At 30.2% G+C, this 17,564-nt stretch overlaps 1 protein-coding gene across 3 annotated transcripts in view; it reads right to left on the reverse strand.

Annotated features, from left to right (window-relative positions):
* Nucleotides 1–6,348: 6,348 nt before the first annotated feature.
* Dysc (dyschronic) overlaps nt 6,349–17,564 on the reverse strand; it is a 99,405-nt gene continuing 88,189 nt past the window's right edge. The window contains exons 16-18 of one of the 3 annotated variants that reach the window (XM_026631608.2): nt 9,431–9,700; nt 8,990–9,130; nt 6,349–8,899 (exon numbers count right to left, since the gene is read on the reverse strand). In XM_026631608.2, coding sequence (XP_026487393.1) covers nt 8,819–8,899; nt 8,990–9,130; nt 9,431–9,700 — 492 coding nt within the window. In that variant the 3' untranslated portion in view covers nt 6,349–8,818. Of the gene's footprint in view, nt 8,900–8,989; nt 9,131–9,430; nt 9,701–17,564 lie in introns of those variants that run through there. The other 2 variants (XM_064220167.1, XM_064220168.1) reach the window with 2 other exon arrangements.

The raw sequence follows: 17,564 nt of genomic DNA on the forward strand, positions 1-17,564 counted from the left end.
AAACTAAAATATGAACTAAATTTGTGATTCTCTGAAACTGATGACAAAAAGAAAAAAAAAGGTAGGTACCTTTGGCATCAAGTATTTATAGTGGTGAGTAACAGTCGTTTGCCTTATTAAAATATTATCTGCTTAGTTAGGTACTTAAAACTATGTAGGTAGGCCCTTACAAAAACTATGCTTACATTTTTGCTCTTTACTATAAAAACCAGATAATTTTTCGTGGACCCCCATTAACATCTTATGGAGCCCCATTTTTTATTCACGCCTACGTAGACACCCGCAAGTCTCTCGTGGACCCCTGGAGGTCCACCTGGACCACTTTGGGAACCACTGATGTAGATCAATTCAGAACTTGATTTTCTTTGTTTGTAACGCTTAATATTACTAATAGATTCATATTAAAACTTTTTATAAAGTACTAGTAGGAATAGCTTCGTACGGGTAAACATACATTAAAAATTAGACATACAAAGAAAAATTCTTTTTTTTTTGCTTACGCAGAACAACTCGCCAAATTTCTAGTTCCTAGCGCATAGAGGACAAACATTCATTTTATTTATATTGATTACTTTTGATTTTATGGTATATTTATGTATTTTTATTATAAACTTGTCCCCGTTAGTAACAGATAGATAAAAGCCATACTCTTCTGAAAGACTATTAATTAATTTATTTTTTTTAAATATTGTTGTTTATTATGTTGTATTCCCACGATTATTACTTAATAAATTAAGTTAGTCTTATATTTATATTATAACAATTTGAAACTTCTTATGTAAATAAAAATATATTTTAGTCACTTTTTTCCATCTTTTATCGGATAAAATTAAAATCCGTTAAAAATACGCGTAGATAACAAATAAATAATTGGAAATACGATAAGATGTGTTTATAAGTAATTGGTTGTCTCACTGTCTCTGTTAAATTTAATAATAAATAACTATAGTAATATTCTTCACACATGTTTCATTAATGTAAGGCTAAAATGTGGAATCAGTGACCCGAGTACCATTACTGTCCCCATTAATAGGAGCGTGTGAATTAGAAACTAAGCTGATGCAACCTTAGCGTGAATCGCGTAGTAGGCACCTGTGTTGCGCGTGCGGCGCTCTACACGATAGCGTTGCGTGCCTTCGCGGGGGCTCTATTCATTGATACGAGTGCCTTACTAGATGATATACAGTCGAAAACTGTTGCATCAGACGGAAGCATTTGTGCACTTCAGCGATATGTTTAATGAAAATTGACAGCTAATACTTTTATATCGTAGTGCAATTTTAATTCAAAACAATCAATGGTTAAAATTATGCATTCTGTAAAATTAAACTATTGAAATGTTAGCATGTCGACTTATTCTAATTTGTTAAATACTCCAATAAAGTAGTATTTGATATTTATTTTTGTATTAAATACTAGAGGAAAGTTGCGTTGTGTTATTTGAGCAGCGCTTAAAAATATTTTGTCAACTTATAAAAACTACTGAAAATTTTGTTTAAAAAAAGATTTTTAAATTTATTTAATTTATCATTAATAATAATGTATAATACAATTAACTAGTATATAATTATAACTTTTTTATATTAACAAAATTAACTATTTGTGATTGTAAAAAAATCATAAATGTATTTGTAGTAATCTTTTAGTTTCAGAATAATTCTCTACCCTTTTGTTCCATGTTATAGTATATAGTAAATAGTTATTTTATAATAGTAATTAGTTATTTTTATTCAAAGCTCTCTCTTTGGTAACTTGGATCTTATTATCGAATCCATATTAAGCACTAGTAAACAGCCTGGTGTCCACCAGTTTTTTCATATATGAAATGATTACTACATCTGAGCTCGGGAACCGGTTAAGGTGAACTTACGGTGCATAAAACATTACATGCTTAAAATAAAAATGAAATTATTATGTAACTACTTAAAGTTGTATATTAGTGTAATAAACACGATGCATATTATTTAAAAAGAAATTGTATACGTACATTATTTTTTTTTAAACTTGTACCTATAATTGTTTTGAAATTAGTATTTGTAGTTTGTATAAGTAGAAAGTCGAGTTCAATATTATGTCAAGACTGTTATTTGATAACATTCAAATTATTGCAACTTTCTTAAATTATATTATAAGATAATTTCATTTAATTTGCTACCAGTAGTGTTTATTGATCAAAACTTGAAACTAAATTACAACTAATCTATTTTAATAACTAAACTAACTAAATTTACACAAAAGTAAGTGTCAATCTATAGGCAATTCCAAGAACAGCTTGAGTGAACTTTGACTTTGTAAAATAATAACCAACGATATTCATTGAGGATTCGCGAAAAATAGCGTTTTTAAACGTCGGCGAAGTTGGAAGTAAAGATAAAGTGGTATTAAACACATATTAATAAAGAACTGTTTGTACTTGGGCCATAATATAACACAAATAATAGCAAAACGCATGGAATATGATAATCTAACGTTTGTTTATCTTTACTCCATTGATTGGAATTGGGTAAGATATACTAAATATCAGCCTGCTTATATTCATGATGTTTCTATGTGACATGGATTAAACTGCTTTTTTTTTGTTACTATATTTTTAGTTACTTTTTATTTCCAAGCATAAAAATAATCATGTTTTCTGTTTATAGTATTTTTTTAAATCATTATGATATTTATAATCGGAACTTTTAACCTTTTTCTTTCAACTGTTTATTATTCAGTGAAAACTGAAAATCATACCAGATGGAATCCAACTTTTTAATTGCTTAATAAATGTGTTTTGCGATATTAAAAGATCTATAAAAAAATATCATTATTTTAAGAATATAATATTAGTTTGATATTAATCATTTTGATTATACCATATAATGTAAAATTATAAATACAAATATTATTGATTTATTTTCAACGATAAGTTAAGTAACTGATTTTTATAGCAAAATAAACTCCCTACGATAATAATATCATACCGTTATGATATCATTGTCGTCGCGTTTCTTTCTTTATGCAAACAATGATTATACATTAATAATGTTATTTCATTTAAGATAGAACCATTCACGTCATATATATTTTTTAAATATTTACACAATTGGTTCATCATATGTAGCTCCGCCCCGCCAACTGCATGTAAAAATATACTAATAATAATACCGCAGCGGAAAGCGACTTTGTTTTGTACTATGTAATGATCAGTAATAATATAGATATTGTTTGCTCTAACAGCATAAACTATTCATTTGACGGCGTTCATGTGCATCATTCATAAACGAGTCTTGCAAAGAAGGATCTAGAACGATAATGACACGATAGCGATGACATCGTGTGTCAAATAATCATTATTTTATTAAGTATTTATTGATTATATAACAGCCTTTCTGTACATAATTGATCGAGATCCAGAAATGTATTTAGTGTTGTAATATCAACTGCAGTCCTGTACATTTACCTAATTACAGTCTTACGCGCGTTGGCAACTTGGCACGCAGCAGGTAGTTGGACGAGGAAAGTCAATGCTGGCAGTACTGTGACCGGAATATACAACAACAAAACATCGAAGAGCATGAGATACAAGATTCAATTAACTGAACAATTAATACTTTGGGTTCTCATTCTATGTTTTTTGTCGTAAAATAAGAATTATCTATTAATTTTATATACTTAATGAAGGTATAGATCTTAGATACTTTATCTTAGATCCATGTACTTAAGAATTCTTCATGTTTTGAATAATTTCAAGAAAATAATATCCATTTCTTTTTATGCAAATACCCTCATTATCTTAATTTGTGCTATATTTACAAGTTATCGGTTTGTTACGTCAGGTTTATTAATTGTAATGTTTAATTTATTAAATTGGTTACTAATTAATATACTTCAGTGTGTAAACTCTAAGTGTTTATTGTAAAGTAACGATTAACCGTTTTGCGATATAAAAATATTTTGACAGTGAAAACAAAATATGGACTTTCTTAATAGTTGATAAAGTTATCTTTGTATAAACATACGTATAATAACATTTGAAGGTTATTCACAATAGCTAAAAATTTTGTGTAATGTGATACAAAGTAAAACATTTTTGTGAACGAAAAAATCTGATATATTAATTTCATTTTGTTTCTGAAGATTATTCCCTAATAAAGCGTTATTCTAGGTTATCACAACAGCCGAATTTAAGGAAAACTCATTAGCATTCCATGTGGATAAATATACGATGTTTTTGAAACAATTCTATCAATCAGCCTTTTAATTGTAAATATAACTTCTTAACACGTTTTTATTTAATCTATATTTCTTATATATTGTAGAAGTGGTAACGGATAAGTAGGAGAAAGCTATTTCTATATTATAGGTAGATAGAACAAAATCTTGCAATTATATCAAAATGAATAAGATTTTTTTACATAATTAAGTACTGCAAGTGATATAATATAAAACATTGACTACTCGATTAAAAAGTGATTGGTACAAGAAGAGATTAAAATGAAAAAAAATATCATATTATCAGTTTACATTATTCACAAAATAATAACAAACTATTTATAGCAGTTATTTTATTTTTATATGTTTTAACTTTTAGTAACTAACTAGACGGCTAGTTACTCTTTCAGAACAATTTACACAAACAGTAAATCATATATTATATTAATGTAACAATGACTTATAATAATCGTTTTTGTTCGTGTGTTTAATTTTGTGATTAAATTTTATTTGAATTTTCAAGCAATGAACTAATGTAACAAAATACCATAAAAATTATATTATATAAAAATAAAAAAAATTGGAAAACAATGTATGCACGCTGTAAATGTGTAGCCTAGTCTTCTCTCTCTATTTTCTTTTTCTACCTTTTTATTTGTGAGACAAATATGCTTTTTGTTTCACCCATCCCGGTGTCTTAAAAGTTAAATTTGACCCACTTCCCAGTGGCCTATTAAGTTGAAATTTGACACACTCGCTTGTTTCTCGAGATAATGCACGATTGCTTTAATGCCGCCATTTTTGATCCAATATAGCAGACGCCGCTAAATGACTATGATTTATCATGTCCATAGCTCCTCTAATATGGGTATTAAATGCAAGGGTTTGATGAGGGGAATGCAAGAAGTGACTTCATAGGTATTATGACTCATAATATATACTAAAATTAAAAAATAAATAAACGTAAAAAATAATTTAAAAAAGTTATTAATTAGAATTAAAAAGCTAAAAATAAACATATTATTTTGATTAGAATATAAGCGTTTTACACTCTATTTCTCTCCTGCTGTCAAATGTTATGGTTTCCATCAAACGATTAATAGAAATTCTATATATAGCGACTCGGTATTTAGTTTTTTAAGGATTCTTGTGAAATATTTACGTTTAATCTGTTAAAAAATTCATTTTCAAAACTGTTTCTATTGCGATATTATATTTTATTTTAAATTACAAACCTTATAAATATTATTCAGTATGTCGATTAAAAGTAAAATTGCTACTATAAACACCAGGCGGTTAGAACAAATATAGAAGTAAAGGTTCAAAAACAGTTATTAATATAAATCGTACTTTTATAGTTGATAAAATAAGGTCAATACAATAAAACTCACATATTGAGTACATTATCTAGATAACAATATATTTTAGTTGTCAACTGCAAACTTAACAACAGACTACAACATATATGTTTCAACAGAATAATAGCACGAAGTACATGTAGAAATTTAAGATATTGTTCAACATATCAAATACTAGCTAAGGTTTAATACAATGTAATATTTAAAATCACCGTCGTATCATACTAAGGACAAAATAAGTGAAACAAAATGGACGGCATAGAATGATTATATAAGAATAACATATTGCAAAGAAGAAAGTGATGAAATGAATACATAAATAAATACAATTCGCCTGTTATATATATTATATTAATTAACATATTATTAAATAGTGATTTTCATAATTAAAATACATATATCAATTAAGTTCTAATAATTATAAATTATTTATTAGTTGATTGTTATGTCTACAATAATAACTCTTTTATAAATTGCTTTGATTTTATTCTTTATTATAATATATGAATTGACTTTTATATATAAATTATAATAAATATAATATAAATATATTATATAAATATATATAATATATTATATAAATACATTATATATAATTATAATTATATTATAATCATAATTACATTATTTCAAAATTAAAAACAGTTTGTGTGGATCTAAATTGTTTTGTACATATTGACCAACATATTTTTTATTAAACTAACAAAATTACACTAGTTAATTTTTGAAAGAAATAAATGTGGTTTAATTCCATAAATCACCTAAATCTTATTTATAATTACGTAAATATATACTACCTTTAAAACACATAAAAATATTTGCATTGAAATTAAATTTTAAAAGTAATTGTGAACAATAAACTGCTTCTAGTTATAGAAGATATTATCAAATTCTAAATTTTAAGCGTATATGGAATAAGCTTTACTAAAGGTGCGTACATATTAATGAAGTTTCATGTTACAAGACAATCGTGTTTTATCATTATCAGTTCACTAAATACATTCACTAATATGTTCGCACCCTTACGCGTTACGTAACAAAAGTTATGTTGGTATCTGCCGTTATTTTCACAATGTACAGAAATAATTGAGGGTATGTACGCTTTGGCACTAACTTCATGAGATATAATTATATCTTTTTACAATACATTCAAACTTTATATTTACACCTTACGGTTAGATATTTCAGTATATTTACAACGTTAAATGCATTTAGATAAAACAATCTGAAGAGGTTACATTATATAAATTTACAAGATTTAGATACAAGTGGGATTGTATAATTAACGATACAATATCTACAGAGCAGCTGTACAGATTAAAAAGCTTTAGCGAAACACATTGACATCTATGCATAGACGAATATATTCGAGGTCACATATAACGTCAAGTCAATTCAAGTAATATTTATATACATAAAAATCAATTTTTTAATTTACCCACTTTTATGTTTATAGTTTAATTAAATATATATTATATAATTTTACAAAACATCGATGTTAGATATTGCAACATTAATGTTACAAGAAATGGCAGATAAATCATAACGTTTTATATTGTGTAAATATTTGTAGTTTTAGTTCATATGTATATACATATATTTATAATAATATTAATAGTATTAATTTATATAAGCATATTTATAATAGTGGATTAATTAATAATTTATTCACTTGTATATTTCTTTTATTTTTAAGACGAATAATAATCCCAAAATTCTATAAATGATTTTCGACTGTGTTTTCTTTAGTTGCGAACTACTATAATATAAAGCCAATTTGTTCAACTATCATCTAACATAAAAATTGATTATACTGCACACATTTACTTATGATCTACGTATTCAGTAAATGAAGAGTGGGCTAAAATCCCTCTCCGCCATAAATCCCTTAACTCACCGCTTAACTACCAATGGAATGACATGTTTGGCGCACTTTTAGTTCTAATACGCTAAGCAAACTGAACTAAGTAAATGAAATTAATGTAATTTTTTTAACATGACTAATAATATAAATAAAATACTAATGATTTAGTATTTTTAATCTTATTTGGTGTGATTTTAGAATAAAAAACAAAATTGAAAAGCAAAGTGTAAAGTCAGATAAAATTCTTAAAATGGTAAAAAGCCAATACTAGTAATACAGCTTGCTTAGGAGTGCGCCGCGTGCTGCAAGCTCTGCTCTACTGATGACAAGATGATGGCCCCTAGGGCTTTTCTCTACTCGTACTTATACTGTCGGTACAACGACCTGCGATGAGATGACACGAGTGCTTTGCTCTGAATTGACTGCAACGTTGATGGCACATGGATGACGTAAGTGAACCGATGACGCCATGACATGCAATGTACGCGCCGAAGTAAGCTCTACACGTCGAACTAGTGACCACTACAAATTGAGACTATCCGAGGATCGACTGTTGAAAGTTTAGTTTTCATAGCACCGATGCCAATCTATTGCATATTAGCTTATCTAATGTTACCTTCGTTTTTTCAAATTCTATTCCTATAAAATAATTTGCAGATTGTATCAGACGTGCCTAACTGCAGTTTTTAATTGTGACTTATTCAAATGTGATTTTGATTTGATGTCATAAATTACAATAGTTAAAAGTATGATTTTTCTTATAAAATTCAGTCACAGACTACCGGTAAAATTGGTAATACTACTTCCTAGAAAAGAATTTCAAAAAATTTTGATACTATCCGTAAAATCCCAAAATTCAAAAGGGGCAAAAGTGGGACGTTTTTATTACAAATTTAATTTATTCCGTTATGTTTTTAGGCAGTGTACTTGGAAAATATTTTTTCAAGTTTCTGCATAATTGTTGTCAAATATCAATTTTATAATATAAAGTTTATTCGCCTCCCTTGTGCCATTAATTTTGTATAGCCTACTTTAAAATAGATACCTGCGTTTTTCTCATTTCAGTCCGTTGCAACGTCAGGATAGGAATAGTTGACTTTATTAACATTCATCATCTATTTCGACGTAATATCCTCTGTAGAGCGAACGTTTTTAAATCGAAATCGCTAATCGCTCGACACTCTCACACGAGGTTTTCGATAAAGTCGATACAGCGTCGAGAGTGTCCAATGACAGTTGAAGATTAACGCGAGAAGCGTTCAGATTCGAAAAGACGTTCAGAAGAGCATATGGCAGCGCAGGTTAGAGTTGGCTATTCCGTGGTGTGCGCGGTGAGGTCGACCTCCGGCATCGCGATGCCCAGCGCGGCTGGAGGGTCGCTGGCGGGGAGGGAGAGTAGATGTTAGGCCTCCAAAAAAATAAGGGCTGTCGGCTTTGGTTCCAGGTTCGACTTCTTTGCTTCAATGACTAAAAACTCAATTTCCTAAAATTGTAAAAAAAAGTAATTTAGTGACATTTAAAATTTGCATTTTAAGTGATAATCTATTTATTTAAGATAATTTATGTGGCTGACCGGTTTATCCCTTTGCGCGAATGATTCAGCAATGAGTCGAGCAACTTCCTGATGTTGCATCCCTTCTACTCGATGCCCGTCTACCGCCAAAATTAGTTGTCCCACTTCCAGCCCTCCAGCTTCGTACGCTGAACCATGCTCCTAGAATATTAAAAACAGACAATCTATATAGTAATACTTAAATATTGTACAGAAGGTTATGACTTTAGTAGATGATACATTATATTAATTATCTTAAGATTTTAAATTATTTTTAAACGGTATTTATGATTCTCAAACAATTTTACTAGTTTGTATCATAGCTAATTTTAATAGTTATAATAGTCTTGTCAGGTTGGCGCGCCGATAAGTGTATTTATTATTATATTGAAACTAATTACTACTGTAGTGGGTTTAAAAATACTTACAATTAACTTCCTAAGCAATAGGTAAAACACTTACATGTATATTGATTATTCTAGGCAACGGATGCTTAGTGTTGGCACCACCTTCGATCGCGATGCCAAGGATAGGTTTGGTCTTCTTCACAGAGATGTGTAGATTTCCATGGTGGTCTGGTACGACTCTCGCTGCTCTGCCTTCGTCGATCGGCGCTTCCCCATGTTGCAGGCGCTGCATAGACTGGTGCCTGCGGATCCCACCTCGATCCTCAAGTAAAGCACCACCTTCTTCTTTCATGTCGAAGCTACGTGACAACTTGTGGGCCAATTCCTGTCGATATGACTTACTTAAAACGTTCTTAATCGAAATTTCGATTGGTGGTTTAGCTTTACATGTTCTTTAATTAATTTATATAGTTTTAACTTTTTAGTTATCTTAATATATTTTAATTTAAAATTTATATACCACATCCACACTAATATCATAATGCTACGCTAAAATCAGCAAAATTGATCAGCCTCTAATAACAACTGAGTGCTCTAATTGACACATGTGTATCTGGGCGGCAGAGGGCAGTAACTCGCGACAACTGGACCAACACTTAGCGTGCCTCACTTATACAACCTTGTGCCTCTCAGTTACTTGAATGTCAGTGATCTGTAAGACAAATGTATCGAGAAGCTGTAAGTGAGATGTGAGCTGGAGGCTTGGAAACATGCGTTTCAATCACTCGGTGGCGTGGTACAAAGGTATATTTTACAAGTGTAATGTCTTATGAGAATTCGTTAACCCAATTGGCATACCTAAACAGCGGTTTCAAAAAATAAGTTTATACTGCAACATAAGTGTTAAAAAAGAAATTACAAAGCGTTTATACGACATAATAAATAATAAGTGGTCAAAGTGTAAACCGAGACCTAAAACAATTTTATCCTCCATGCACTAATGAAAAATTATTATAAGAAACGTTTCAATCCAAGGTGTTTAAAACAGCAATTGAATAATAAAACTTCATATGTACGATTACTTTCTATACAAATTTAGGTACTACTTGTTTACCGCAACGACTGTTTGTTGTCTTTCACTAATTTCTTCATGCAACGTTACCCATTCAAGACACTCGACCTCTACTATCTAATGAAACCGAATCAAAAGGTGTGCGACACTACTCTGAACTTTAATGAAACAATATTAAAGAAAGTATAAAAAAATAAACACCGAAATGAAGTGCAACGATAAAATAAGTGAAAACATATAAATCGAACTTCTAACATCAAGCATCGTTCCGTTTATAAAGCGAAAATTTTGAATAGAAGAACTTGATTTTTGAATAACGTGCAAAAGAAAGTTTTCAATGTGCTAGGACAGTTTGCCGATTGTTTTGTCGGCGGGAGGCCGGGCCACTTACTAGAGGTCGTCCCCAGTACCATGATTTAACTTTCTGCGTCCAGCCACCGAGTGATGAGCGCAGTCCCTCGAGATAGCCGCACTGAAACATCACACTCACTCAGCGCCAGGAGCTCTCTCCGACACAAACAGACCCGCGCCGCTCACACTTTACATTATAACCCAGGACGCGCTTTGTCCACTCACAAATTTATAACCCCAGTGCCAACTATCCATGATTTTACAAAATCTAAATATATACTACGGGTCACTTCCTAATTAAGTGCAGGATCATTAGGGGTAACTAACATATTTAATCTAAACTGTAGGTAATGTTTTGTATGAGTATACCTGTATTATTGATTAAGTACTTTTACTTAAATTAGCACTCAGATACAACCCAATGACATCGCACACTTAGCAAATTCTACTGCTAGAGATATAAGTATAGTCAAGTTGCTGGCCAAGCTTAAAAAATAATTTAATTTGTAATATATTTATAAAACTATTTATTTATAAATAATACTAATATAAATTACGGCATCACTTTATTATAACTGAATACGTACCTGATCCTATTTTTTTAGTTAAGAAGGTTGCATGAAACAAAATAAACAAAAATTACACTTTTTGTTTTTCGAAAAACAAGTAACAAGTTGACATTGCCTCATCGTGAAGTGAGATTTGCTAACATTCGAGTCATGCAACAAATCATAATGGCCTAAAGCCATTGTTTGGTTGTCAGGTCGACTGTTCGCCGACGTCAGCTGTCCGACCGTCTCGTCTGTGGTGATCCTCAACAAGCCTACACAATGACACTTCATTTCGAAAATTTACTTCCTTATACAAGCTCGTGACATAAAAATAACTAACTATAGCATTAGGTAATACCTTACACGTTTGTCGTAAAATAGATTTAAAATGAAAAATTACACACGCAAGTCGTCTGCAAGAGTGTATTTTTACGGCCAATCAATGGCGATACATTTTTTACGTTAACATAATTGCGAGGAATGCTGACATGACGAGATAGTTATTTTATCCAGTATCAGATTATCTCGGTCCTGTAGCCTCGGCCGACACGGCGCGCCTCGTTAGTCTCTTCTATAAACAACGTGATGGTATCGGGGAACACGCGCCCGCTTGCGATACGCTGCCACGCCGATCGCTATTGCCAGGTGTAACTCCAGTTTATTCCCACAGAGAACTTTATATATATCTTTGCGTTAATGTATACTTGTACTTGAAATACTTTATTATTCAATACAGAAACGTTTTAAATAAATTCAATTCAAACTAAGTACCTATAACTTATCAAATAGATTTAAAGAAAAGATTACTAAGAGTAATTCGTTAATTTTATGTATGTGTTTATGTTTAAGATGGTACTTTTATTGTAAAACTTACTTAAGTTAAGATTCGCTGTAAATTATTTAAGTAAGTACTGTATGCGTTTGTGAAACTAAAACATAACAAACATACACATCAAAAGTGAATAAAGAAAATTCTCTAATGTCTAGTAGCTACAATTGTTTGTAAAAACTGATTTAATCCAATATACTATTATTGATGTGAAACATACATGCGCCTCGGGTCGGGGTCGGGGTCAGTAAGACGGACTCAAAAGCCGTGACGGCAAACGGCGTCATACGCTGTTTTTTTTTTTCGTGGACCATTGAGATTTAGTAACATGCATAATATACATATTAACACAAATAGTTTAACGGATAAACTACACGTTTAAAAATACATATAACTTAATTTGTTCTTAAGTGTTATGCAAGTTAATATAAATATTAAAAAAATATGTTATTTTCTTAAAAATATTTATCATAGTAATTTATCACTAAAATCAACGATTTGGCTTACAGATATTTTCGAATGGATTTAATTGTAAGCAAGTGTAAAGGTAATTGCGTTAAGCCGTTATTTTATATTAATTTAATTGGCAACGTCTTATATCGGGCACTTCTGTCCTAGTTCCCAGGGTCCTTTCGAAGTTCAAGTTGCGCTTAACAAGATACTTCGCGAACTCGAAGTATAACGGTAATCCGCAATAATATCGAAACGTGGATGTATTTGCATTCGAAATTTATTTATCAATTTAATAAAGCAAACACATATAATTAAACCTATCACTTTGATATTTAGATAATATACTTTTAGACAGTTATAATTTTTGTTTACAATTAACTAAGAGTATTTTTGTTGTACGGTGACGTAACACAAGTACTTCATATTTGTGTTTCTGTGTATATAACTCTTAATTTACTGATGGTTGGGATATGTGCCAGCATATTAGGGTAAATACTACCCGCAAGCACCATCCATTCATCAGTTATCGTAGCACGAAATAGCAATACTTTTAATTATCTTGTCTAGTTTGAACGGTGAGTGAGCCAGTGTAAATTCAGGTACAAAGGATAATATTTAGTTATTATGCTGCACTTATAATTACAAACACAATAAATTGAGTTACTCCTTTACTATGTTTTTAATAACGAGGGCAGTTTGGTTGTCGGCGCATGTCAGGATGGATTAAGATTTCTTTCAGTCACAAAAGTGCGCAGTAAAAGTATGCACATTTCTGTTCAATCAGTTGGGTGACGCTGGTGTAAAATTCTGTTGCTGGAGTTCACCCATGAGTTGAGTTAAAGTTAATTAAAAATTTGTAATACAGAGTTAATAAATAATCATACATCAGACATTAATTACCGTATAGTTTAGCGCTTAACATTGTGTTAATATAGCTACGAACTACTGCATATATACAGTTGCTTTTTGTTCTCGAGAACAATTCTTCCCGGTTAGAATACAGTTTAAGAGCCACGAATTATATCTGTTTGCAAATGAGATGCAAAGATTAATACTAGATTTAATGTACACACTTTATCTATAAACTAGCTGCCCGTCCCAACATTGCATGTACAAAATTCAACTTTTATGCTATAATATAGTTTAAATTAAATAAACATAATTTTTTTTTGCCTGTACTTTGTAAATACGTCCTACAGCAATCCCTATTTTTTCATAAATTGCTAATATGCCGATGTAGCAGGAAATGAATTTGTCGGTCCAAGCGCTTTTAAAGCAAACGCTGCCAAAACTATAACAGATGCACAAAAACTTATATGATATATTCCTAGATATCTAAAAGTTTAAAAGAAAAGTCAGCGATGGCATTGACTGGTACGTAACTATAGATAACTCAAAGTACCATTTTTTATGTTGCTAAAAGTGGTATATGATGCATTAGCACGTTAAGGGTGAATGGGTCGATTTGTGAATGTTTATGTCAATCTCACTCGACAAAAAATAACGAGAAATAAAGTCAAGATGGGTGGCGAGTATTTTATAGTTTTGGCAGCGTTCGCTTGGAAAGCGCCCGGACTCGCTATATCTCAAATAAATTACAACGTATATACGTAATATGTCAATTTAACATACGGAACTATTGGAAAGTTACTTATGAATTGGATCATTTGTTGAGGCGTCCACCCGAAAAAAAACAATGAAGCAATATAAAAATACGAAATAAGTATAATTAATTAATTATATTTATTTTTCTGTTTCAGAACTACACCTACGCCTGAAATTATATTATATCTACAATGAGAGATTTTAAACGAATATTTAATTCTTAGATGTATGTATATACCACCAACCTGTATCCCAATAATACAAGTGATATTAAAAAAAGACAGAGTATAGGTTATTGACTCGCATAAATTAAAGTGTTCATAGAGAAACTAATCTCAAATCTACGATCCGACATGCAAAGATATTGCGTTAAAAATGTTGTTCGATTGATTAATTATGTTGGTACACTTAACTAAAAATCTGGATAAAATTTTATATTTACTTATTTGGTTGTAATTAAAGTAGGAATGTAGATTTTATGAAATTAATTTTAATTTGACTACGCTACGGTTTTTATAGTTTAAAAATCTATGTAGCAATATTAGCTATCATAAATTCCTAACTTGTTGAACCGTTATTCAAAAGATAACCTCGAACGTGAGTTGACTATGTTCAAATAACTTTATCTCGACCACGATGCGTAGCCAATTATAAATGATATTACTAAATTTATCTCCGAATCAAAACATCTGTCTTAATCGTTATTTAACAAAAAAAACATGCAAAATTTCCACGATAGTTCCCACACTCGAATTTATTATTATAATTTTTTTCATATTTTTAATGGTTTCTTAATGGTAGACTTTATTTTATAATTTAACTTATGATCGAAATTTAGGAACTGAAATAACCTTAATTAAATTTCAGAGAAGCAAATAATGTCTCTATTGATGTGCAACGAAAATAAATCCTGTTATTAAGCAAAGCATTTGTGTGTATTCCGCTTACTCGACTTGTAATAAAATAGATTTTCCCTGTTCACTCATATTTATTTACAAAAAGAGCATAGTCACTACTAAATTTATTTTTCCAGTAACTCTATGTGGTAAACTAATGCCGACTCGTCGTATTAAAATTCATTTTTGCGTTACATTTATATTTTATTTATAAAGGTTTCCATTCTAACATAAGTGTATAAATTCGCTCCAATTTGTTGACAGTCTGTAGTACTCTTATAAGAGTATTAACCCTAACACTAACTGTAGAGAAAATTTCAATTGAACCTATATCAATAGCTCGAAGAAATGTTGTTGTTGTATTAAATTACATAAATAGAAATTACATTATTCCATCGTTACGATAAAATATAAAATAATAAGTTAATTTTTTGTTCACTGAGTAATGCTTGAGTAGATAATGTAATTGTTCATAAAAGATAAATAGATTACTTTCGTTTACGTAAAATCGTGCGCTCATCTATACCAATATTATAAATGCGAAAGTAACTCTGTCTGCCTATCTGGTCTATCTGTCTGTCTGTTGCTCTTTCACGGCCAAACCACTAAATCTAATTTGATGAAATTTGGTATGATGCTTGAACCGCAAGGAAGGTTAAACGTTTTATTCCTAACATCTGCCGACCAACATCTAAAACGCGAAGCTGCGTACATACAACTAGTATTATAATTATATAATGTTGCAAACATTACAGATTCATAATTATTAATATTTATTAGGTACTATATGATTGTTAATAAATCTTCAAATTAAAACGTATCGCTTACGGGAACTTTATTTCTAAATTTGATAAGTAACAGTTTGTGTTACAGAAATGTGATACTATGCTTAATTCGTTCTTCTGTTACACTATTGTATTTTATTATGAGATTTCCCTTGATTTTGATATTTACTTTGATTAAACTAAAAATAAAGATTAGATAAGATAGACTAGATAAGAGACTTGATAGTTGAAATTTTGTTTTCGAAGGACCACCGATACTACTAATCTTTTTAACTTCACTTATAAAAATTAACGCAATTATCCTAATTAATATTATAAATTTCATTAGGATAATTGCGATGAGTTTGTTTATTTGTTAATTTTCAGTTTTAATTACTCAGCCATAAAAAAGGACTTAAGGTACCTAACCCATAGCGCTACGCTCTATATGCTCTATAACCTATTCCAATCGAAGTAGGAATAAAGATAAACAAACTTGAGATTTACTTATTTCATGCGATTTGCTAATAACTCAACTATATTGTGCACTAAGTGTGTTATTTATGATTAATATATCTTTGTTTATAATACAACACAAATACACTTCATTACTTATATTCACTTTAATTTTACTTCCAAAATTCCGAAAACGCCAGATTTCGCAAATCCATAGTGAATATCATAGAATAATCAAGCTGTCGACCAATAATATCGCGTCAATTTGCTGTCAAATGTTGTTTATTTAACTTTTCTCCGCTAATGATTAGAATAGGGTATACAACATAACAGGTTTTTTTAGTCTTATAAATATGCATCCGTGGGAATATTTGGACAGTTTTAGCAACTTAAAACACGCGAGGGTTCTCAGTATTCACATCCTATTTTAGAAAAGTAATAGTAAGCTAGTTTCTTTGTTACGATTTGACGTTTTAGCTACTCATTCGTTTATCATGAAGTCTTTCAAGCTATTTATGAGAGGACCAGAAAGGGACAAACAGTATCTAGCCCCTGCCCCCCTCAACCCTCTCACACGCGGCTGTTAACCAGTCTGGAGTAAAACCATACAGACTCGTTTATTGTAGTATATATATGTATAATATTTATATTAAGCTAGAATATTTTGTAAGAAATTAAGATCGTGACTGTCGTCTTTATCTCTAAAACGGTTAATTCAAATAAAGTGAAATATTATATTATGAAAGTTAAAACAACTTTTTTTATTCATAATTTACAGTTAAAACGGTAAATTGGTTTTAAAGTATAAATTACCATCGATCAAGCTACATATGTTCAAGAAAAATCGTCTAATCTCTTATTACGATAGTTTGTTACTATTAAGTTAAAATGACAACAGAATAATTTCTTGCAATTTATTGGGAGATCGTATGTAACAAATACACTCACAAACAAGAATGAGGGTTACGTATTGTACTCCGGAACCCTAAAAAATATTGTATTCTATTTAAATCTTTGCTTCTCATCAAATAATACCGTAACGTCGAAATATGTTGAAATATAACGGTCAAATAAGATGAAATTTAAGACAAGCACTGGGGTTTGATAGCTCTAAAATTTACTGTTTAAATTCATGTTTTGTCTAAAATATTTAAAAAAATCATACTTTAAGACCCCTTCCTAAAAATGGTAGGAGGTTAACCAGCCGTGAGACATAGCTTTCCTGTTTAATAACTTTGTTAATTTTAGTAATTTACACGTTAAAAACGGATT

This window comes from Vanessa tameamea, chromosome 4 (genome assembly GCF_037043105.1).
Source record: "Vanessa tameamea isolate UH-Manoa-2023 chromosome 4, ilVanTame1 primary haplotype, whole genome shotgun sequence".
Lineage (NCBI taxonomy): Eukaryota > Metazoa > Arthropoda > Insecta > Lepidoptera > Nymphalidae > Vanessa > Vanessa tameamea.